Consider the following 25,110-nt stretch of genomic DNA (forward strand, 5'->3'; position numbering starts at 1 on the left):
CAAAAAACTGTGTTTTGCCTTTCAAAGTAAAATTTCCATGATCAAGGTTTTTTGATTATTGTGTCTGAACAATTATAGACACGTTTGAAAACATTTGACACATGTTTTAGTGCTTTGGTATGCTACACTTTGAGTCTATATAATTAGCACAATGTCAACCCTAAATTGCTGCATCATGCCTATTATCCAAAATTCTGGGGATGGGGTGATTTGTGCGCAAGGGCCTGGGTGAGTTATAAGTAAGTAAGTAAGTAAAATGTATTTATAAAAGCACATTTATGACAGTTTGCACTGTCCAAAGTGCTGTACATAGTGCATTCAGTAGGTAAACAATGAAGGTAAAATAACAATAACCAAAATAAAAGACGTAAAGCCCATACATCCACATAAACACAGATAGTAGTGCAGAGGTAAGTAAGTAGTGCAGAGGTTAATGGGGAGGAAACACCAGGGTGTACATATGGGTTTTGAGCCTTGATTTAAAGGCAGAAATGTAGGGGGAATCACATTTGTCAGGTGGCAGTTGGTTCCACAAGCACGGAGCAACTAGTGCAAAGTACATTTCTGAGAGTTGTGCCAGTGGCATGGCTGTATACGCTGGTCACCAAAAGAAAGTGATTGTCTACAGTAGCTCAGAAGAGAGTGACATCTCAATTCCACTTAACGACACCACTGATGAGAGTTCAGATGGCCAGAAAGATGATGATGGTGACTTTGTCATTGTGACACAATGACGCACAAATCACCCCACTACGTGGGGTGATTTGTGCGACAAGACAACTTTTTTTCCGAAAGCTATATTTCTTAAACAGTTTATTCCAGATCCAAAGTTTTTATTGCCAGGGATGCACAACATCCTGAAATATATGTACATATTTGAGTTGGAGACATAACTGTCAAGGCCTCACTTTAAAATCACTTTGAGTAAAAAGTTGCACAAATCACCCCACCTTCCCCTATAATTTTTTTTTTTTTTTTTTCTTTTTTAATTAAAAAGGAAAAAGAGATGGTCCGGGGCCCCCCCAAAATATATATATATTTTTTTTTAAGTTCATGATAATCATTACATTACAAAAAATATATAAATTAGTTATGAACAGGCCCATCGTTGTTTTTTCTTAATTGTGTAACCTATCCAGGGGTGGATTACTGCACAGGCACACCGGGCACAGGCCCAGGGGCCCAAGGGCTCAGGGGGGCCCTTAGCCAGAGATACTGATAGTAACTTTTCATGTTGCATAGTCAAAGAGCTCAGTCACTGATGTCAATAACAGGGTCCAAAAAGGAATAGCCTAAATATAAGTACTCATTAAAATGTAACAAGATAGAAATCATCATGGGCCCCTCAACTAGTAGGGGAGAAATACAAAAGCAAGTTAAAAACAACAGCATTAGTAGCTCTGTCTAAGGGGGTTGAAGGCCCCCTCACACATACACAAATAAGCTTTATATGTGTGAATTCTAAATTGTTCATATCCACCCTTTATCTGTTGAAATGGGCCTCTCCATCATAGGACATGGGTCTGCAGACCAATCTACTGTTTTTACAGTTGCAGAGTAAAGAGTGCTACCTGTTTAAGAAAAATCTGAAAAATAATGTTCCTTTTGCATCTCAGGATTTGATATCTCTCTAGTCTCTAAAATTTCCTCACAAAGTGCACCAGATTGATGCATTTTACTTTAAAAAGGTAAAAAAAATTCCACCCACCCCCCAACAGGGTCCCTCCAACAATACCCCAAGATCCTGTGGGAAACACTGACTTCCTTAATATGTTTTTGCCATTAATTGTATGTATCCGTGTAGAAAATTCAGTGTACCTGACTGGATAGGGACAAGTGGGGGGCCCTTTAAGAGTGTAAGCCCAGGGGCCCATTATCTCATAATCAGTCTATGATCCTATCACTCAATTCCTTTGCAAAGGCAGTTTTTTCACAAGTTAAGCTGTTCTTTCTGTTAGTAAATGCTGGCAAATGTGCCAAAAAGCAGTCGCAGAGATCTTGCAATGGCAAAAAAATTTCGCTCGCGCCCTGCGGACGCGAGCTTCTGGGTGTTTTTTTTTTGGGGGGGGGGGGGGTGGGGGGGGCATCACTGACAATTTCTGCTTAGGGCACCCAAAAGCGTAGCAGCGGCCCTGCGTCTGTGTCTGCACTTACTCTGTGAATTTATAGCCGGGCCTGTTCCTCGAAGGTTTAACCTGCTCTGATCCCTTCGCCTCACTGTGACTAATGCTGGGTGGGTGCAAACGCGCTGGACAGAAATCCCTTATAAAAAGCTTACATCTAGCAGATTCCTAAATGAGTGGTTTAGATGTCTTAATGCTCTGTCCTCTTAATTCCCAAATCACTTTATTAGTCTCTTTGTGGTGAAAAAAAGATCAATCTACAGAAAAAAACATACTACACAGCTATATCAAGAAACATGTTCCTCAATGTTTATGAACAGTGATTCTAAGTGAGCTCATCCATAAGTAAATATTCTGTTTATATTTCTCCTTTTCATACAAAGTGATGTTATTTCCCCCATTTTTCTTAGTATCACTGCTAACATTGACTCTAAAGCTAACCCCTCAATCAAAATAAATCTACATCCTCTACTATTAACAACATAAATCATTTTTGATTTCATGACAGATATATCTAAATCAGCATACATAGGCTGTAGGAAACTACAGATGAATGATTCTCAATTCTTTCCCAACCAACCTGGTTCAACTGAGTTTGTAGACTCAATCAGGTATTCGCATCAGCCTCATACCCTTCCTCTCAGCAGGCCAGGAGTGGCATCCTGCAGCTGGATTCTAATTCATAGTCCAGATCCAGCACAGGTGTGTGTGTGTGTGTGTGTGCGCGCGTGCGTGCGTGCGTGTGTGTGTGTGTGCGTGTGAGTGTGTGTGTGTGTGAACCAACACACTGCCACAGACCATCGGTCCTATAATTTAATGACAGGTCATTCTCCAGTGACCTGCTGCTGCTGGGTGGGCATTTGTGTTTGATCAACAATCGCAACAAGTTCATAGTTTCTAAAAATGTAACTGTGAACTTAATCAAATTGTCTTTTTACATTTACATACCACACACAGCACCATACCAGCCAACACTAGTTTTACACCATCCATTCTGGTGCTGGGGATCGAACCAGTGACCTCAAGATTAATGGTGAGCCGCTCTTTCCTCTAGTCTAGGCCATCCTACCAATGTATTAGCTTAATGCAGTCTGATTTGACCTAACTCATTGCCTACAAACTACAACATTATCACAGAGTAGAATCAACACCTGGTTAAATTGCAGGACTGTTGCATTAGACTTCATTAGTTGTGTGAGTGAACTGACCTCATAGGTCCACTCCAATGTCCAGGAGCTCCTGCAGACTGTAGAAGGTGATACAAACATCACACTATGATCACACTCAATACATATCATGTCTGCTGTTTGCCAAAATCCCCACTCAGCCCACAGACCGATTGTGTGGCACCTTTCTGCTCACCAGGCATTACATAAAAATATATATCGTTCAAAAGAAGCCTGCATGCTGTTGTAAGCGGTTGGTGTGCACAAACTGTCAGATTAGGAGGTCTGAGAGGATGATCCGGCCAACATTTAGTCGGATTTCCAGCAAATTACCACCAAGCATGTTTTGGGTCAACCTTCTGGCACCCCGGGGAGTCCAAAAAACCTCTTGACACCCCAAACTAGACATGTGAAGGGAAGAAACAAAAACAAGGCTGATCCTGTTGAATTGTTTATAAGTCTGCAAGCAGCATCATGGAGCTTCTCTGCGTGTGTCCACAGAGCAGTTAAGGAGGGGTTGGCCATTTTGCCACTGGAAAAAGAAGCTAAGCGTTTAGGTGTCTTAACTATGGTCTAAAGTGCTAACAAGGGATTAGTGAGGTAAACGTTGAAAGAGGTTTAGCACCCCATGCTTAGGTCCAGTGCTGCTACAGTAATTACACATCACTTGCAAGGTGCGGCGAGCAGTTGGATGGGAGATCATAGTGATGTAAGGACAGGGAGGGCTTACCGCAGGAGATAATGGAGATGAAGTGAATCGGTATTTAAAAGGTCTTTTTTAGTTAAGGCAGTTGGCTGGCAGCAGACAGCGCACACAGACAGACCATTTGGCTGGTTGGTGTGTGAGGCCCTTCATTTAGAAGTGACAGAGGGACAGTACAGAGGCTGTCTAAGAGCTGTCCAAAGTTTTTTTTCTCACATTTTTGACTTTTTATAAAAATTTTAGGGGAAAAACTAGTTCCAATCTCTGCTCTGTGGTGTGAACTTCAAGGTAAGACAATTTAAACTCCCTCTTCTATTATTACTTCATGAGTCTCTCTGCATCAGAGTTTTTTGGGTTGCATTTAAGTTCTTGTATTTCAAATTTACTTTGCAGTTTTTCTTGTAAATGCGCAAAACCTAGCTAGTTAATTCAATATAGGTCTCTGATGCTTTTGTATGTGATCAAATCATTTTATTTCTATACATATAGCCCAACATAAATAAATCACAGATTTCTAATTGGGACTTAACAATTTGTACAACATATGACACCCTCTGTCCTTAGACTCGTGGTTTGGATACAGAAAATCTCCCCTAAACAAAAGCTTTAACAGATAAAAATTTGATTAAAAAAAAATTAAGCTAAATATTTGTGTCACAGTTTATCATATAAAAGTTCAAAACTTTCAAATGTAAGATCCTGTCATGCATAATGTAAGCACTAAACTGAATAAAAGCAATCTGATCCCTCAATAAGTGATTAATCTGAGGGCCAATGCGATTAGAAGAACAACCTTGATCTGAATAATTAACCTCACAATTAGCCCAGTGTCTCCAACAACATGAAAATAATGCCAACAATTATTATTATTATCATGTTCTAATAAGTTGCATAGATTTGTGTCTATGTTGTACAGTATATTTATTTGATTTACATTTATATTAGATTTTATATAAATGTCAACCAATGTCTTTATCATTACTGTGTCATGTGAGCTCCTGACACCACAGGGTAATTCTTAAATCAATGCTACCTGCAGCTCATTACAGACCTAATGTGCTTCATGCAACTAGCCGAATTTATACGTGTCTTTAGCATGTGTTCGTTGTGTGAGGACGGATTAGGAGGGACGAGACAACACTTCTGTCTTGTCTGATATGACCTCCTCAGGGCTCCATCTAAGTCGTCAGCAATTTTTCCCTTTAATTCATTCTTGTAATGAGATTAACCAAGCAACAGAAAATCCAAGGAGCCCAATCCTCGGATTTGGCAGCTGCGACGTGGCCTCGGCTCGTTGGGGGGAAATATGACCATAGTTTTCTCTTGGAGCAAAACACCTGTGTCAAGCGTTTATCTCAATAAAAGTCTGAAAAGCCACTCGTATTTTTCCATGGGAGGTTTCCACAGCAACCGAAGTAGTTTGAGTGAGGTCGGGTTCGATCAAGTGTCTGGCTACAACTTTACTGAAGAGTGTTAAAACAAATCCTATAGTCAAAGTGTAAGCTTGGATCCAACAGGCCTCACAAAGGTTCTCTTCCACATTTCCACAATCGTATCCCCACTTTGGGCCTGTCCTGAATCATCATTATATTGGACCCACCGAGCTAAGCATTTAAACTGACTCAAAAATAATTAATGCAGGTTCTGTTGTCGTAAAGTTAACCAAGTTAACATTATTGATGTTTCTTTACAATGTCAAATGTTTTCATATAAAAAGAAACATCAATATTTTGCTTTTACAGTCACAACTTTATCGTGCAACAGACTGAATTTTTATATTCATTTCCATCCAGATGGTAAGCAGAGCCACTGGAGATTCATAAGTGTTTTTCAATGATCGCAGAGTATACATTTTTTGGGAAAACTGGAGGCGTAGCTCTGTGACTCTAACGCAACGCTAATAAACGCAAGGCACAATCTGCTGCTAACACAGGCCCCTGTTGTCCTGAGGCAACAGCCTGTCACAGTGTGTGTTATTTTTTGGTCTGTTTCTTTCTATGCTCAGGGATCAAACATACTGGATATATTTTTTAGCTTACATTTTCATTATTTCTCTTTCAAGCTTCAATCAAACTATGTAAACTTTTCATCCACTCACATTACAACACTAACAAAGTCTTATCATCTTGAAATGCAGGCAGTTTACACTCTGTATCTCACAAAAAAGTGTAAAGCATCAATTCACAGTTAAGAGAATGTGAAGGCGATAATACATAACACAAGGCCCCCAAAGGCTCAGAGCTTAGTTTCCCACTTGGGAATTATCCAGCCGTAAAAGAAAAAAAAAAATTTGAAACACGTTCTTCCTCATTTGCTGATGCTAGCTGTTATGGCAGAGAAGTAGGTGGAGGCACGGTGTGCGTGTTCACACCACATAGCTGCACATAAACCGATTGCATCCCCAGATTTATCCCCAAGGTGATTTTAGGACATCCTGGAAGCTGATGGTGGCTAATAGGCTTAGCATTTAGGGTGTATTGTCCGGGATGCTTACAGGCAAGGTTTGCTGAGGGTTAAACTCTAAACGTGCGGATTACCTCCAACACATCCCTTTAAAGTGCTGTATAGCCAGGACTTAGCTAATTGGATCCTGGGGGTGGCAGGGCCTTGGGTAGGTAGGTGGGGATGGGGGGTTGGACGGGCCAGCGAGGCAGTCTGCTGGCAGGTCACCAGATGCAGCTAGCAGACTGTTGCAGGACTAATAAGGGGATTACAGCCCTCAGATTAGATGGGCTTCAGAGGGGAACTTGAGGGACTGTGGATAATGCACAAGGCCTCTGGGCAAGTCTTATGGCGGCATTTGTCTATGGGGGGAGGACATGTGCACAGTTTGCACCTGTCCACACACACTGACAAATATATCAATCAAATACGGATACTTATGTTCGATATAAAGCTATATCTCATGAAGAAGTGGATAGGGAACGTTTGTGCAGCAGACATTCAGATCCATCCATCAGCACATTGCACCGTGGTCCTGGATTAGCAGAATTAGATTATTGTCGTTTACAGTATCATATTTGGTAATGGGATTTTTTCAGCACAGAAGGCTAATTAAGAGGTGTTTAAGTCGATTGCAATGGTGTACACAAGCTGCCGGCTCAGCCAAGAACAATGCTGCCATTACGAGAGTAGGCCTACGTGCTTTAATTACTATACTTACAAACCAAGTGTACTTGCAAATACAAGCATAATCCTCCTATAAAGGCACATTTCTTGCTGGTTTCGCCAACAATAAAACGATCCTCAGTGCTGTTAAAATCAAGTTTAATAAGTAGAATAAAATGTGTTTCCTTTTCTATGTGAACCAAAATGTCTTTGTTTCCTTATCAGTAGCCTATTTTTGCCAAATTCCTTTTTTATAAAAATTACTATTGAGCTCAAACTCAACAGCTCTTTAATGTATGGAGATGTGCTGTCCCCTAGTGGCAGTAATGACTAATCACAAAATGTTCAGATCCATCTAACCAAGTTCAATCATGTATTCATTATTACCTCTAAGCTGAAACATATCCTGACATATGATAGTAACCTGTTTGTTGAAGTAGCTCACACGCCTCATGTTTTGATCCTCATTTTGAACTTGAACTTCCACAGCATTTGCGTGGAGGTCAGAGGTCACGTGTGTCATGACCCCACGGGAGCAGCTGAGGAAGATGACAGCGATGGGAGAACAAGGGGCTTTGGATGAGAAGCACTGGTACCGCATGGTCAATGGGATGTCTGCCGGAGGTGAGGAGTGATAGGGTGTCCAAAAAAATTATAATATTTCACTTGAGAATAGGAACAGAACTTCCTCTAAATTGTCTGAATGTGTTCCCGATGTGGAGCTCCGAACAGGCTAAACCAACTTTGTGACCTTGTCCGCCATGAATTTATTTGAGTGGGTTGTGACCTTGTATAGTCTTTGGTTGTGACCCGCTGCACTCTCCAGTTTTCACAGTCAGCCCATGACGCCAGGTTTTTGTGGCTAAACCGGCTTTCCGTTGACCTGTAGGTGGTTTTTTCCTTCTCTTGCAGAGATGAGGCAGAGGCAAGAGATGATAATGAGGAACCAGATGGCCATGGCGCCGCAGATCCTGGCCCAGGGGCAGCAGAGGTTACAGGGGGTCCCGACACAGTTCGAACCTCGCTTCATGGAGAGGTGTGTAACTGAATTCACTCTTTGCTTTTTGGTAAAGGGCACCCTTGGCAATCGTCAGTTACATATGAATAAGTAAAGAAGAAGACATGGCTACTTGCCTGTCTTTTTTGCATGGTAAAACTGTTTTTACTGAGACCAAACTATAGTCTTCATCATTAATGAAATACCATACAAGCAGCTTATTTTCCTTCTGCAATTATTTCACCATCTCAATTCATTTTCTGTCATCAGGGACATGGTTCCCCCCTCTGAGATGGTAGCTTCCGACGGCAGGCAGATGCACATGGGGTCTCACCTGGGTCCACCTCTACCTCAGCACGCCAACGTCATGCCTGGGAGAGGTTTCCCCGGAGCAGGTGAGCACAGCCCAGAGCACATTCATAACGCCTGAGAGAATACCAATCCTGTCTTTAAGGAATGGGAATGAGCTGATACAGAACATCTATTCATTTTTCTTTCTTTCAATAGGCTATGGCTTCATGCCCTCTGAGCCCATGGAAACTGTTGCCCGGCGACAGGAGCTCATCCACAAGCAAAATATAGCCAGGTATGTGTATGCTGTGTGACACTCTCCACCTACAGCAGGTCTGCATCACATTTAGCTGAATAAAATGGAGGCATTTCATGCATAATGTGTGATAATTAGGGATGTAAATCACAGTTTTTTTCACAATGAGATATTTTATCGATTCATTGGACAACGATATGATATTTGCTGATATAACAAAGCCAGGCTGTCTCCATACTACTTTGATTTGATTAGATTCAGGTGTCTGTGATCAATATGAGATATCATTTAACACATCCCGTTACAGTTATATCCACTCACCAAAAAATATAAAATAAGATTTATCCATTTTATTTCTGAGCTCTTCCAGATATTTAAATAAAAAACAATCCCTTCTTTTAGTGGAAATAGTGTAACACATAGACATGCAGTGAGATTGTCAAAATGAAAGCATATATTAAAGTAAGGACGGCGATATGCCTCTATGTTTGGGCTTTGCATCCATGCAGTTTGATCTTTCGCCAATTACTTGACGTATCAATCTAAACCGAATCCGATGTATCGTTACAGCCCTCAGTGATAACTCGGTTCCAACATGTCTTTTATTTGCAATTTTGTTTTTGCTGCTCCTGTTCAGGATGGAGATGAACGCCATCTTGCATCAGAAGGAGCTGGAGAACGCCCATCAGAAGGGGCTGATGGGAATGGAAAATCCCATGTCATACCCTTCCAACCCCATGGCCTTCAGGGCTCGTCAGCGCATGTCGGACGGCCACGACATCTTCGTGCACCGCCCCACTCTGGACGAACTGCACTCCAACAGCATGCTCATGTCGGCCAGCCCCTATCCACATATGGGCACATTGCACCGAGAGAGGGGACGCAGGGCCGGCAGGAGGCCCATCCAACACAAGATGTTAGAGAGTCATGTCTCCAACCTGAAGGGCCACACTGAAGATAAGAGTGTGGAGCAGAGCCCAGGGGCCACATCAGGGGAGGAGAAGGAGATGGAGCCCAAGGGGGACATGGGCGAGGAGTGCACCGCCAGCAAGACGCATCATCATCAGGCCAAAATAGACTCAGAGCTCGCCACAGGAAGCAGGAAGAACTACAAAGAGGGGGAGCGTAAAGCCTGTGTGAACAGTGGGGATGGCTGCTCGGACGTGGCCAACAGCGGCGCAAACGATAAAGACATGTCCAGCCAATGTTCGGTTTTCCAGGACAAATTCATGTATCCCTCGGCTGGTGGAGTGCCCACAGGCATGCCTTACATGTTCCCCGTCCCAGGAAATGGATTCCTTCCTCCTGGTGGGTTTGTGATAAGAAGTTGAAGACAGATTATTATATGTTCGTTTAGCAAATCACATTTTGAGTGTATGTTACATCGTATGCAATGATATGTCATTATTTTCCCCAGGTCCACAAAATCTTTTTCTAAACGGTGACGAGGTGTCTGAAGACGTAAGGAAGTGGACAGTGAACGACGTTTACAACTTTATCAACAGTATACCGACATGTTCAGAATACGCTCAGGTTGGTTCCTTTAGTTTTCTGCTACTGCTCTTCTTCCTTCTCTCCCTGTTGTGTCTTTGTCATGTCTAACGTTGATGTGATTTCACTCTGCAGACGTTCAAAGACCATATGATCGACGGGGAGACGCTGCCCCTCCTGTCAGAGGAGCATCTACTGGACACACTGGGGCTGAAGTTGGGACCAGCTCTGAAGATCCGCTCACAGGTATAGGACACACTGACTGAAAAAATATCAAGGCTTGATCCCTATAAAGAAAAACAGTTTGAAAAAAAAAGCCTTTAACATGTAATAGATGTGGATGCAGGGTAAACAGAATAGTAAAAGCAAAAACATCTGACGATCATAAATTAGCCTTCATCAGCAAATGAGACCAGTGCAAATAATGCTATTTCTATAAAGTTTGTCCAGATACGCTAGCAGATAAGCAACAGGTGGCTTTGTAAAAGCATTACCGCTTTTGTCCATAGGGGCCGCTAGATGAGCACAAATTGAAAGTTCCTTGTAGCCACTTTAAGTAGCCTATAAATAAAGAACAAATACAGGCTTGTGCAAGAACATTACACTGATTGCACTGCTTTGCTCTATATTTTGGACCGCCCTCTGCAGCAACTATACAATCTGTCTGATCTAATGTGTTTCATCTTGTCCTCTTTCTCCTCCACAGGTGTCCCGGCGCATGGGCAACGTGTTGTACATGATGAACCTGCCCCTCTCCAGCGCCGCCCTGCAGGCCGCTCCAGAGAAGCCCGGGGAACGCTCACCGGAGATCGGCTCGCCCGTTCACTGCAACAGCGAGGAGATGATGGCGAGTCCCAGAGACGCCGACGTGCTCAAGTCCACAGAACACCTTCACGAGGCAGAAAACAACTCACCTCCGTCCGCCAGCAGTGAGACGGTCTGATCAGCGCTGACACTGTGGACACATGCAAACTTAATAAGAACTCCTGCTGCCACAGTGGTGGATCTGTTTACACAATGGATGAAGATGTTTTTTTATCTTTCGGGCATTTAATGCAGTTTCACATAGCCTACTAGGCCCTGGCTAAATATTTGTATTTTACACATATACAGTATGTTCATATATTTTTTTAAACAACAGTGCTTGGAGTGAAAAGGATGTGGATTTTTTGGAGTTATGATACAATTTAATTTTCTTTTTATTGGAGGCCCCCAGCTCTAGGCTTTAAAGTTACCTACTTACTTGCTGCTAAGTGTCATTTCTCCAGTATGCTTGCATTAGGACCAAGTAGACCTACACTAAAAATCAATGGGTTGAAAATGTGTGTCAGCTATAGCAGGTACCAGGTTAACTTGATACACAATGCAGTTTCTTTTTTAAATTCATTTCAGTTGAGTTATTGGATCAAAACAAACGTTATGTTGGTTTCTCCCATGGGCACAGGGAAATGGACACCATAACACAGACACTTGGTCAACCAAATGTATGACCTAAGCATTTTTAATATAGGCTATAGATAATAGGAATATTACCATATGAGCATGGTTTTATAATCTGAACAATTAAGTGTTGGACTTGGATGTTTGATACCTATCTTCCTGTTGCTTTTGTTGGAATGTAAATAAAGTGTTTTTTCTACATGGAACCTGCAGCACTGTCTGTCTGTCGGGGTATGGAATAAATGAGGTAATCTATATAAATCTTTCTAGGCTATTTATCTGTCCTTCCATCTCTCTATCTAGGCATGCTATCTATCAGTCTATCTATCTCTATCCAATCTGGTTGAAAAATGAGACTTTGTACTATTTTAACAGACACTATATTTATAAAACATCATAATGTTGTAAAAGCGTTACCAAGAGTGAGATTGTTTGGTCTATTTATGAATATATTACCTTCTTCCTTTTTTCACTAACCGTAAATGGGTTAGTCTCGCGATACTTAACACTCCATGCGCGTGCCGTGCGCAGCCTCGCGCACGTCAGGGGAGCTGAGTTGGAGGATCATGGCGGAGCGCAGGAAGCACAAGAAACGGATCCAGGTAACACCTCTCAATTCATAACGAATTACAGCCCATGCAAATTTAAGGACTTAATATAACATTACGTCGCTGTTTTACGACTTCTTGACGTTCGTTTGTCCAAAGCAGCCTCCTCTCGAGGAGCCGTTAACAGGCAGCAGATGAAGCCAGATGATGGCTAACGGTAGCTTAGCATTAGCGAAAACAAATGTTAGTATTTGTGTTTTGAGAAGATTTCCGAGCAACTTACCCTGTCCACCAGTAGCACTAACGCTCTGGTCCTCACGTCCAAACTTTGATAAAGTAAACTGTATGCAAAGCGCTATCTCCATATTCAGCCGTTTGTATTCATATTGAAGTGGTTGCAAACGTTTAATGGCTAAGCTGCGTCAGCTCTCAGCAGACCGTGTTTACATAACGTGAAGCAGTCTGCAAGAATTTTTTATTAAGAATGCCGCACATTGCTACATAATGTTGCTCTCTGTGCATGTAAGCAGCATAGGCAATGTAAGGGCTTTAAACTCTGCAGCATCGAGATTACACAATGCAACAGTTTTAGAGTGGGTTCAGGCAGCCAACATATAGGCTATCTAAATGTTAAAAAACACATACACATCTCTGATCTGTTTGTGCCATCAGAGCCAGACAGTGATAGTCAGAAAAAAAAGAACAAGATATAAATATGCCCACTTTTCACTGGTTTCCTACCTACAGATCCTGAAAAAGTCTACGAGGCATTGAATTCATCAATCTAAAAGTAAAGCTGCAATCAATTGGAATTAAACCAATCTTCCAAAAGTCTTACAAAAGCTAAGCCTTGGGGAGTCCGGTTTCATAAATTGTTATTATTCTTTTTTCTGGTGATGCAATTTAGAAATTCTTGATCATGCAGATCTGGAAAAAAATGAAATACAATAAACATGTCAGCTGTTTGTTTTTTTGGAAGTTGCCATGTATAATTCCCTGTAGGTAGAAAAAAAAATCTGTTCTAGTTGCAAAACAGACTTTAAAGATTATTATAATAAATACTGCATACAGTTAGTGTGGTAAGGTGTTTTGACACAGTACTAATACATATTAAAAACAGATGTTAGGAAAGCGCAACACAGGTCAGCAGCACTAAAGATTGTAGCTTAGAAAATGACTATAAACATAACTCAACAACACTTCTGTTGCACCTTCATTACCTTCATGTAAGAATGATTTATTGCAGTGTTGTTGTTGCATTAGTTTGCGATAGTTGTTCCTAATAACTATCGCAAACAGTTATTTTGCATGTTTGAGTTCAGTTGCAAAACAAAACGTTATTTCCTCTATCAGTTCTTCAGTATCCTGCATTACACAACAGTTATGTACTTTTATTTTACATGACTACTCCTGATCGTTCATGTGCAGTTTCCCACTGTGCTTTACAGCGTTCAAGGGTTGCAATGTGATACATATCTGGTGAAAACATGGACGTACATTTTAAAGGACTAGGACTTTGGTCTTTTTGTGGAGCCCCAGCCCTCATCCTGTGTTCCAAATCGCATACTCATACTTAATTCTACATACTACAGTTGACCACAAAAAGTATCTAGTTTGCATGCAGTAGTAGACTAGGCATACAATTGCTACATACTGTTACCTATTTCATCATAGGATTACACCTTGAACTAGCCTCTTGCTTATAAATGCATCGCATTGCTGGTTGTTTTCACTCGGAGGCTCAGTCGATGTGACGTAACTCCCACTACACAGTGGATTGTGGGTCAGAATCCGCAAAAAAATATGATTTCCACTAAAAAATGATAACCGGATCTTGTAATGCATCTGGGTATATTTCAGCATGCTGCAATCTGACCACAAGAATTGGGACATTCATTCCTTTTCTACCATACTAAATAGCAGGGAAGTATGGGTATTGGATTGCAGCCTCAGTCTTCACTTGCTATGGCAGAGAGGTTGCTCACTTGGAGCAGCAGAGCAGCTTTTCCCTCATATGATCACTCCAGGTAGCTCATATAGACATGGTGACAGACAGGGGGGCTTTCCAGGTTGGGGTCTCCAGTAACTGAGCTGTGTGACCACCTACCTGCTTCTTTAAACAAAGGCTTGTTTGACGGCCTGCTCTCCCTTGTGTTGCCGGCCTGAATAAAGCAGCAGTGAATGTGATTGTGTTGATGCCGTGCTGCCCGCGGTGTTGGCATGGGCTTCAGTGCTGCTGGCAGATGTTGTGAGAAAGGTCGATGAAGAGTTGGCCACTTTTTCTGTTATCTGCTCCAAATGAACTTCTTCGTCATGCTGAGAAACTGGATTTGCAAATTTCACAGGAAATTATGCTGTCTCTAGAGGTAGAGACACTTTATTATACACTTTGCAAGCTTCTACTCAGCCACTCATAACTCCTTTTCAATATGATCATGGAAATGAAACTTTGGAAGTTGTGGTGTTGTATTGATTGAGAAAATATCAGTTGTGAACTGAGGTAATGTGCAGAATTTTGTTTTACGGGTACTGCTTTATCATTATTGTATTTTTAATACACAAATGCATTTATTTTTCCACATCTTTGATCCGATTGGTAGAATAGACATTTCTGGTAATGTCATTGGCCATTGCGGCTATTCTACAACAGTTTAATAGTAATTCATACAATATTTTGAAATTTGCTTTATAAGTAAATTAAAGCTACTACGAGTAAGTCGGCACGTTGGCGACACCTTTGAACAAAAGCGGTAGTATTTTTACGACGCCAGCTGTTTTCTAGCTCGTGCGGGGAGAGCAAGATTCAAATAATCAGGAAGCAATATGGTGCGTGTCCGTGTGTTGAAAGTGTGAGGGCACCGGACTCTTTTCGGCTTCCAGAGAGTGGTTAGTGACACAGCATCAACTAATGCCAGTAAGTGCTAAACACACACCTGATTGCAATGAGTTGATGCATTGTCACCTCTCACGTAGCTGAACGAGTCCGTGTCCGTGAGATGGCAGTTAGTTAGTAGTCTATGGATCACGATGAGGTAATGTGTTTATGTTGTAAATAATGACTATTTCAGATGAATAATGGTCATCTGATGATGTAGGGCCCTATGAAATCCGTTTTATTTTTTTCCAAATTCCGTTTTATTTTTTCACAAATTCCGTTTTTTCCGTTTTAATCTCATGATTTCCGTTTTTTTACAATTAACACTCATTTCGTCATCAGAACGAGTGTCTAATTATTGCGAACAAATAATATTCTAACAATTTAATCAGATATAAGGCTCAATTTAAAATACATCACAACATTGCACTGTTTTTAGTGCTTAAAAAAAACTAAAAAACAGATTTGTTGGGTAGCTAGGCTATATAAGAAAATAAAGTCATTCATTGTGTGCTTCAAGTGAAGCATTAAATATTTTTTTTTACATAAATAATAAAGTCCTTATAAACTTTTCAAGAAGCTGGACTAGAGTGAATATTGGACAGGCTTTATAAGTCCATGGCTTTTACCTGTGGGACAGCCCTTCACCCAACAGCGGGCTGCAACACCAACCTACAGTCTATTGTGCGACAGAGAGCTAGTTATCATTAGCATCAGCGTTAGCCGACATCACGGCAACAGCTGAATAATGTAACACTACAGGTAGGTTACACTACATGAAAACAACGGGCTGTAGACGCTAGTTATAATTGCGTGTAGGAAACATTGTTGAGACTGGAATTTCGTACCGAAGCGGCCGTTCCATAATACAACACTCCCTTTAGCAATGGCTGAATATAAGACCTCCCTGTGCTGTGTATCTGCGGGAGCGAGTGGCATTAATAACTTATAACAGTAAACGTTTAACATGATTACGTGCCTTTTAGATGCTTTAATCATATGCCGAATGTATAAACAGACCATATTATTAACAATAAGTTAAGTTATGTACATGCCAGAGTTACGTATATGGATAAATCAATAAGTAAACATTGAATAGACAGATTTGTGAAAGGGTTTTGGCGCCGTGTGTTACATTACCGTTACTGCAGCCAGGCTCTACTTTTCACGGCAGTAGTTTGGTCTTTAGATGTCGCCAAACCATAATTCCTCCCTAGTTCCGCTTTAGTTTTAACCGTGTTGTTTCCCTTTGCCTTGGAAATTGAATTTCACCAAAATAATGGCGAATTCCGTGACATTCCGTGTTAACAAGCAGATTCCGTTTTTATTGCCCGATTCCGTGATTCCGTCCGCGTTTTCGTTATCGCGGAAATCATAGGGCCCTAATGATGCTGGTGAGGCAAAGTAAACTGTGTTTTAGTAGGCTACCGCTCATTCATTTAGGAGTAAACACTGCAGTCTAGGTTCGCTCCGTGAAATTGTGTATACGTTGCTTGGCAACGCCCTCCCGCCCGCCTATCACTCTCCCTTTTAGCTTTTTCTTCATTGCATTTTCTTTTTTTTTCTTTGATGGTTCAGCCCCGTTATCAGTCATTATGACTACAAACAACTGTCTCAAACAAGGCTCCCGCTCCCCTTCCCTCACCTGGAGCCATAGGCTTCTCAATTCACGTTGCTGCGCCACACTGAAATCTGTGACCAATGCGGATATGTGACCATAGAGCATGCACGCGTGAACCGAAAATCGGACTGGGTGTACGACCAGATCAAATGCAGTAATAAAAACTATATAAAAACGTCTTTCTTTGCACTGATGGTCTCGTTTGCTATTAAAGGTAATTTATGATTATGAGAGGAAACATGAGGCTGTTTAAAAGATATTTAAATGTTACTCGTTGCCGCTTTAAGGTCAACATTGACTATTTCATAAGTCAGTTATTCAAGCTTTGATTTAAACATCTTTACCAAGTGTGGTGTGTGTGTGTGTGTGTGTGTGTGTGTGTGTGTGTGTGTGTGTGTGTGTGTGTGTGTGTGTGTGTGTGTGTGTGTGTGTGTGTGTGTGTGTGTGTGTGTGTGTGTGTGTGTGTGTGTGTGTGTGTGTGTGTGTGTGTGTGTGTGTGTGTGTGTGTGTGTGTGTGTGTGTGTGTGCGCGCCCCCTGCAGGAGGTGAGCGAGCCCACCAAGGAGGAGAAGGCGGTGGCAAAGTATCTCCGATTCAACTGTCCCACCAAGTCCACCAACATGATGGGCCACCGGGTCGACTACTTCATTGGTGAGTGCTCAGCCCCCGAGCCAAAACGCTCCACACACACACACACACACACACAGACAGCAATATGAGTGTTTTCCAGCGGATGACCGTCAAACCCTGCTGCTGTTTGCTTTCACACACACAGTTTAGATAGACCAGTGAACTGTTGTTTTTCCACATTTTTATATTTTTTTGTTCAACTATATGCCATGGTTTTGAAAAGTTATCAAAATCCTGAGCAAACGTTTCAGCCGCAGTCCCCATATTCTGACCTGATCCTCCCACTCAGTGGCCCTCATTTATCAACCTTCCGTAGACCAGAAATTTGGGTGTACGTACATTTCCACGCAAACCTCGGCATTTATCAATATGGACGTGAGCGTAGGATACGCTCAAATCCCACGCCAGCTCTCAGCTCGTGTACGCAAGTTAGTAAACAGCATGGACTCGCAGTGCAGGCTGTGCCGGGTAGCCGATTACTTTGTTGGACAATTATTAGAAGATAATACAAATGCAGTGTTTGCTCAGACCGAAATAAAGATATTAATCACTTAAAAATGTGCAGTTTATGGTGTGCAACTGAGTAGGAGCACTGATTCAATAGTGCACACACCGGCCACTTAGGAGCGCTGCGGGCAGTTGTCTCCGTCTGGAGCAGCTGGGGGGACACTGAGGCACGGGGGCTGCATTCATTCAAAATGTTAGCCTAAGTATTAGATATGTAGTAGGCCTACACTGCTCTTTCTGATAAAAAATACACGGCACAACATTCAGCTGAACATTTTATTTATTTGACGCACTTTTTAGATGTTAATTCCTCTTTTAATGTGTCATTGATCGCTTAAGCGAGCGATTTATTTCCACCGTTAACCGGCACGTTTTTCCGATCTGCTGGTGGAGCAGGACAGTGGGCGCTCTCACAGCTGATCGTTGCCGGGTCGGCTTGTGCAGCTGACGGCCGGGCTGACCAAGCGCATGCTGTCATGAGTAAAACGCAAAATGTGTTATTTTTAGTTGTTAAACCCCCTTTGAGTAGTGCTATCTAAAAGGGCCAATACATTTGAATCATTCTGGAGACGTGTATTTCTTTTATGGGGACCATTATCGGACAGTTGGTGCGTCTTTTTCTCCTCTACCACTTATATTATGCCCGCATCCCCAGCCAAGTTGGTTGCATTTCAGAACAGCAACACGCTTTTTTTAGTGGCGATTTTTGAGTCAGACCACTTTTTCTTCGTCTATTCAAAGACATGGCGACATATAATTGTATAGGCTGTTTTATAGCATTTGAGCAATAGCCATTATGTAAACCTAAAATGCAAAATCCTCAGCTGGAGATCGTTTGTTGTCAACACCAACGCTGTTGACCGCAGCAGTTATTTCCTTCCTAACTGCTGCCTTCTGTCGTTCTTCGATGCCGCTTGAAATGCTCCGAAAGGAAACTCTTTATTTTTCTACTTTCGCTGTTATTCTGTCAATTTCTACTTCAGATAAGTTCCTCTTTTGTGCCGTAATGCGCTTATCCATGTCGCAAAACCTCTGGGCGAGGCCTCTAAACTGAGAAAATATAGGGGCGTGGTACGATTGTTTTCAGTCGCCACATTTATCAATAATGGCCTGGCGTACGCCGAGATTGGCGAGATACGACTGTTTGATAAATCCCACGCGATACCTGGCGTAGGGAGGTATTTGCGCCAGAATCTGCACCAGTTTCCACGCAAGTTTGATAAATGAGGGCCAGTATGTGTATTTGTCTTGTTCTCGCGCTTACTCCATTTGTCAGTTTTGGGGACATGTTGTTTGCTCAGTAGCTGTTTGTAGAACATAGTATGACTGCTGCTGAGGCCGCTTATTCTCCCCATCACCATCACATGACCTCACTGTGTGTGTTTTACCTTTGTAAATGCACTTGAATATATCCACAGCTGTGTGTCTGTAGCCTGCAGCCATTGTCCAAGTTTCAATTACCTGTGTTGACATATAAAGGTTTCTGTAGTTCTCAAAGCAGATATGATCAATGTTTTTAGAACAAATGTGTATTACACTATCATTTCAAATGTGAAAGAGACAGAGATAATTATAATACATAGAGTTTCAGCTCATTGTGTAGCTACCTGGTCTGTACATGTGCTGTTTGTGTCCCTCCATTTAGCCTCCAAGGCAGTGGACTGTCTGCTGGACTCCAAGTGGGCCAAGGCTAAGAAGGGAGAGGAGGCTGTGTTCACCACTAGGGAGTCTGTAGTGGACTACTGCAACAGGTAAATGAATAACAGTCTGTCTGCAGGATGTCATTCCAAAAGCAAGCTTTTGATGTACACTGTCATTATGGTCAATGTTGCAAAGGGCTTTAACTAATGATATAAAAAGCGATGCCTTTGAATGCCTAGATATTCAGTTGATTATCATAGAAGATAAATACATCCATCAAGTAGTCACATTGGAAACAATAATTTTTTTTTTTTTGTAAAAATGAAACGATTGTAATAATAATAATATAAGATGCTCATTGAGTTTCTGTTACTCTACTGTGAATACAGTGCCACAAGCACGACACTTAAATTTGAATAACCGTGCTTCCAGTATGAAGAAACTTGCAAATGCACAGCTTAAATATTTGCATTTTCAGATAGGATCCTTCACGTGACCTCTGAGTCTTTGCACTCCTTTTAAACCATAAGGATTTAAACTAAATCATTCTCTTTCCTCTGTAGACTCCTGAAGAAGCAGTTCTTCCACCGTGCTCTCAAAGTGATGAAGAAAAAGCCTGAGAAAGACATTAAGAAGGACATCAAAGAGAAGGACAAGGACAAAGAGAAGGAGAAGGAGAAGGAGAAAGCCAAGGGGGACAGCAGCAAAGAGGAGGAGAAAAAGGGGGAGAAGAAGAAAGAGAAGAAGAAAGATGCCGATGTTGCTGAAACCAAGAAAGACAAGAGCGTACGTGAACCAACACTGTCTCTCTCTATGATGACCCGTCACATTAGACCTGTTTCACAAGATAGGGTTGGATGTTATTATGTATGGATACAGCGTTCTCCCATTAGAAATGTATTGGGGTGCCATAAATGCTGTGATACACACTTGTAAATTAGCTTGATCAGGTTTATTTTTCGTGTTTTGGCGGTGGAATCCATCAGAAACGGAGCCACCGTCAGTGTTGAACAGTTGACAGGTTTCAGCTTCGTATGTTTGTTTGATGCGCGGTTAGTGTTGCCATGACACTGCCAATTTAAAGTGCATGGAAAGAAAATTCGCGGAAAGGATATTGAGAGGTTAGGTTTCTAACACCAAATTACAGTTTGAATAAGTGTTACCGTTAATCAACGATTATATCTAATATTTTTATGATAATTATTTCAAAAGCACAACATAAAGAAGGTTTAGTTGATCTGATTGATTTGTGTGTCTCATACAAAGTGGTTGAAGTTCCTGGTGTTTGGGCGAAGCTAAGTTAGCCAACTGCTGTAGTTTCATATCACAATACAAACGTGAAGATGGTGTTGATCTTCTTGGCAATGAAAAAAAAAATGGTTTTATCAAAATACCAATCAATTGCATTAATGTAAAACCCCACTCATAGCACAATATAGAGTACCAGTTCATGGTTGTGGATCTCTCTAACCAATATATTCTGTTGGTTTACATAGGTCCCACTGTGTGATTTGTAAATAAAATACAGATTGTATTTGTAACATTTGTTTCCATTTGTTTTCATAAAAAGGATGATAGTCCTGGAACCCCCAAGAAGAAGAAAGAGGTGAAGAAGAAGTTTAAACTGGAGCCTCATGAGGATCAGCTGTTTCTAGATGGAAATGAAGTGAGTGTGCACAGAGAATAAGCATATATAGAATATACTTACATACGTATATATACTGTAGGTGAAGGCTTAACACAAAATATGTCTCCTCTTCAGGTGTTCGTGTGGATTTACGACCCGGTCCATTTCAAGACCTTTGCTATGGGGCTGATCCTTGGTGAGTCACTATGCGAAAAATCATATATTGAAAAGAACTGAATGCAGCTTAATGTCTTACTGTTACACCTGTTTTATCTCACATTGTGTGTCTGTGTGGTTCTGTCTTTCAGTCATTGCAGTGATAGCAGCCACTCTGTTCCCACTGTGGCCGGCAGAGATGCGTGTAGGAGTTTACTATCTGAGTGTTGCAGCCGGCTGCTTTGTGGCCAGCATATTGCTTCTTGCTGTTGGTAAGTACTAAAAGTTCCTGCAAGACATTTTACCTTTTTTTTTGTATCTACTTCCATTAAAGGTGGAGTCAGCATTTCTGTAGAATGCTTGTCAATCCGCTACCTGTCCGTACTTTGTGTGCTCTTAATGTTAATACACAGCTAAATAAGCATGTTGCTAGCCTTTGTTAACCTACCCGTTTACAGAGACTTGGCTGTGTATGAACACCAGTTTTTTCTTCGGCACACAGTACAGTCAGGTAGTTGATCGTGAGGAGACATTCTCTGTTTTTGACCGAATGTGATTTTGACAACAAGCATTCTCCAAAATCTTACTGTGCATTTAAATACAAAAGAAATCCAGGACAAATATGCATTAATGATCAAATAACTTTTTGGAGTGTTAGAAGTTTTATTGTTACGGTTGAATGCCCTAAAGTTAGAAAGTGAAGACATATTTAATTGACTGTATCTTAAAACTAATCCCTGTTGGTTTCCCCCCTCTCTCTGTCTCTCCATCAGCCCGCTGCATCCTCTTCCTGCTCATCTGGGTGGTGACCGGCGGGCGCCATCACTTCTGGTTCCTACCCAACCTGACGGCCGACGTGGGCTTCATCGACTCGTTCCGCCCGCTCTACACCCACGAGTACAAGGGACCGCGCTCCAGCAAGAAGGGCACGGACAAGACGGACGACAAAGACAACAACGGCTCCACTAAAGAAGACAGCGAAGACAAGTCGGACAGCGAGAAGAAAGATGGCGACGAGGAAGAGGAGGAGGAAGAGGAAGAGAGCAAGGAAACCACGCCGATAGAGGAGAGCAAGGAAGTGGAGGGAACGGACCGCCACTCGGACACAGACAGCGACCGGCGGGAAGACGAGGGCTCGCAGCACAGCAACGGAAACGACTTTGAGATGATCACCAGGGAAGAGCTGGAGCAGCACACAGAGGAGGAAGAGGAAGAAGAGGGGGAAGAGGAGGAGACACAAGAGAGGAAGGAAGGGGCAGAGAGTGAAACTACAGCCCAGACTGCTGAAACATAAACTTCTTACAAATCCCATCACCCTCTACTTCTCTCTCTTTCTCTCTCTTATTCTGTCCTTCCCACCTGTGATCCCAGGACCTGCTAGTCGAAGGTTAGGGTTGGGGGAGGGGGGGGGGGGCCACAATCTCTTGTTGTTGAGATCTTCAAACTGAACAGTTAACCGATAGACCAGAACCGGGATAAGACGCATCGATGGGGAGGGGGAGGGAAGCAAATGGTTACGACAATGGGAGAAAAATAAATTCTTTAATAAAAAATTAATAATAAAAAAAAAATAAGAACGCCTTATGGTGGATGTGATTCCTCCCACCCAAATGTTATTTATGTTCAGATGAAAACCTGCCTGAGGAAGTCGTCAACAACAAACGAACCCATCGGATCAACAGCAGCCCTGATGGAGGGTTTTCATTTCTCTGTCTTTGTCTTTGTCTGTATTTCTTTTTCTCGTCTCTCATTTCTATAGTTGAGCTTGTTTTTATTTACAGTCAAGTGCGAAAGTTTGTGAACCCCTTGAGCCTTTTGGAATTTTATTTATTTTAACCATTATTAATTCATTTTTATCAATACCAGTATTTTTTATATGAAATAACAGATGTTTGTTTATCAATTCAACATTTTTATTTTCCAGAAATCAATTGTTAAAACAGATAAAACAAATTATTTGACGAATGTTGTATGTGCAAAAGTTTGTGAACCCTGAGCTGCATTGCTTAAATCGAGCAAGGTAAACACAATCAGGTTGGCCAAATTGGTTGATGAAATAGACCAATGTAATGAGAGATCTTTAGGAAAGAAATTGGGCGGCACTAGATAAAACAGAGATAAAACCAGGTCAGTTTAGGCTCACCAAAGTGAACCCATACAGGTCAGACATGCTAAAAGGGAAACAAATCTCAGAGGATCTCAGGAATAGAGTTTTGATGTTACACATTTGTCTGGGGACAGTTATAAATTCATAAAAAAAAATTTGAGCTCAATCGGTCCACCGTGAGGCAAATCATCTACAAATGGAGAGCTTTAAGAGTGACTTAACATCTGCCTAGAAGTGGACTTCCTTCAAAAATATCCTCAAGCGCCACAAGAAAAGTGATTTTTCAGGTAAAAGCCAACCCAAACATTACACCTGGAGATTTGCAGACAATTTGAAACCACCATTATTCACTTGGGAGAAGGTTCTCTAGGTGGTAGGCAGAATTGCGTTTTTGCCCAAACATGGCGGTTTTGGTTATGACCAAACAGTTCAATTTTTGACTAATCTGTCCACAGAATAAGACTTCAGGTATCTCCAGGTGCTCTCTGGCAAAGTTGTGACAAGCAGTTTTGTTCTTTTTTGAGAGCAGAGGCTTCTTCAGCAACCATCCCATGAAAGCCATGTTGACTGAGTTTTCTTCTTATTGTGGAACCATGCACATCTGTCCCAGATGCTGCAAGAGAGGTCTGCAAATCACCAGATGTAATGTTTGGGTTGGCTTTTAACTGAAAAATCACTTATCTTGTGGCGCTTGTGGATATTTTTGAAGGAAGTCCACTTCTAGGCAGATGTTCAGTCACTCTTAAAGCTCTTCATTTGTAGATGATTTGCCTCACGGTGGACCGATGGAGCTCAAACTTTTTTTAAAATAATTTATAGCTGTCCCCAGACAAATGTGCAGCATCACAACTCTATTCCTGAGATCCTCTGAGATTGTTTCCCCTTTTAGCATGTCTGACCTGTATGGGTTCACTTTGGTGAGCCTAAACTGACCTGGTTTTATCTCTGTTGTATCTAGTGCCGCCCAATTTCTTCCCTAAAGATCTCTCACTACATTGGTCCATTTCATGACTCAATTTGGCCCATCTGATTGTGTTTACCTGCTCCATTTAAGCAATGCAGCTCAGGGTTCACAAACTTTTGCACATACAACATTCGTCAAATAATTTGTTTTATCTGTTTTAACAATTGATTTCTGGAAAAGAAAAATGTTGAATTGATAAACAAACATCTGTTATTTCATATAAAAAATACTGGTATTGATAAAAATGAATTAATGATGGTTACAATAAATAAAATTCCAAAATGTTCAAGGGGTTCACAAACTTTCGCACTTGACTGTATGTCCCTCTGTCATTGGTTACATTTGTATGTTTGGTGTGTAAGGTCAAATCCAGATATTAGATACAGACAATGGAGAAGAGCTATTGTGATAAAACTAATCAGTAAGAGAAAATGTGCTGGTTTTTTTTTTGGTCGTTTTGGTCTTTGAGCTCCACGTTGTTGGTACAATCACGGTAGTCCTGGAGAAAGTCAGAAAATGCCTGGTGGTATTTCACCTGGTTTAGGTGTCATTGGTGCAACTTTTTCGGGCAGCGTCTCTTGAGGCAGATGGACCAAATCCTGTAGTTTTACTCCAAGGAACCTAGAAATTGACCATATTAAATTGTGGCTGGACAGAGCATTTGGAGAACAGTGGTAGTAGTATGGCTCTTTGAGGTACTTGCCATATTGCACTAAGATTTTTTTTTAATCGCTCATGATCATAGTGCAATCTTCTAAACAGTCTGCCGTATTTCATGATTAATGTTGGACTCAACTGGGACACCCTTCTTTTTTTTCTTTTAAAGATTGCAGCATTTGTTGTACATCTAAAAGCTAGAA

General features: G+C 41.5%; 2 protein-coding genes across 2 annotated transcripts; both read left to right on the top strand.

The window, feature by feature from the left end:
* Nucleotides 1-2,870: 2,870 nt before the first annotated feature.
* samd7 (sterile alpha motif domain containing 7) lies at nucleotides 2,871-11,078 on the top strand (the record flags this gene model as incomplete). The annotated part of the gene is made up of 9 exons (XM_080034758.1): nucleotides 2,871-2,897; nucleotides 7,610-7,724; nucleotides 8,013-8,136; nucleotides 8,368-8,492; nucleotides 8,605-8,683; nucleotides 9,282-9,952; nucleotides 10,062-10,177; nucleotides 10,271-10,381; nucleotides 10,842-11,078. Exons 2-9 carry the CDS (start codon nucleotides 7,622-7,624, stop codon nucleotides 11,076-11,078), a joined length of 1,566 nt encoding a protein of 521 aa, XP_079890884.1. The 5' UTR covers nucleotides 2,871-2,897; nucleotides 7,610-7,621.
* Nucleotides 11,079-12,136: 1,058 nt separating this feature from the next.
* sec62 (SEC62 homolog, preprotein translocation factor) lies at nucleotides 12,137-22,561 on the top strand. The gene is made up of 8 exons (XM_080034256.1): nucleotides 12,137-12,177; nucleotides 17,161-17,269; nucleotides 19,401-19,506; nucleotides 19,960-20,182; nucleotides 20,967-21,062; nucleotides 21,159-21,219; nucleotides 21,332-21,451; nucleotides 21,953-22,561. The coding sequence occupies exons 1-8, from the start codon at nucleotides 12,142-12,144 to the stop codon at nucleotides 22,471-22,473; spliced, it is 1,272 nt and encodes a 423-aa protein (XP_079890382.1). The 5' UTR covers nucleotides 12,137-12,141; the 3' UTR covers nucleotides 22,474-22,561.
* Nucleotides 22,562-25,110: the final 2,549 nt, after the last annotated feature.

Source organism: Ammodytes marinus, assembly GCF_949987685.1.
Source record: "Ammodytes marinus genome assembly, chromosome: 9".
NCBI classification, from domain to species: domain Eukaryota; kingdom Metazoa; phylum Chordata; class Actinopteri; order Uranoscopiformes; family Ammodytidae; genus Ammodytes; species Ammodytes marinus.

Excerpts from the sequence above, each read along its gene's own strand:
- sec62 (XM_080034256.1), top strand. The coding sequence starts at position 12,142 with ATGGCGGAGCGCAGGAAGCACAAGAAACGGATCCAG. Across the intron at positions 20,183-20,966 it reads AAACCAAGAAAGACAAGAGC|GATGATAGTCCTGGAACCCC; the intron begins GTACGTGAACCA and ends TTTCATAAAAAG. Across the intron at positions 21,063-21,158 it reads TGTTTCTAGATGGAAATGAA|GTGTTCGTGTGGATTTACGA; the intron begins GTGAGTGTGCAC and ends TCTCCTCTTCAG.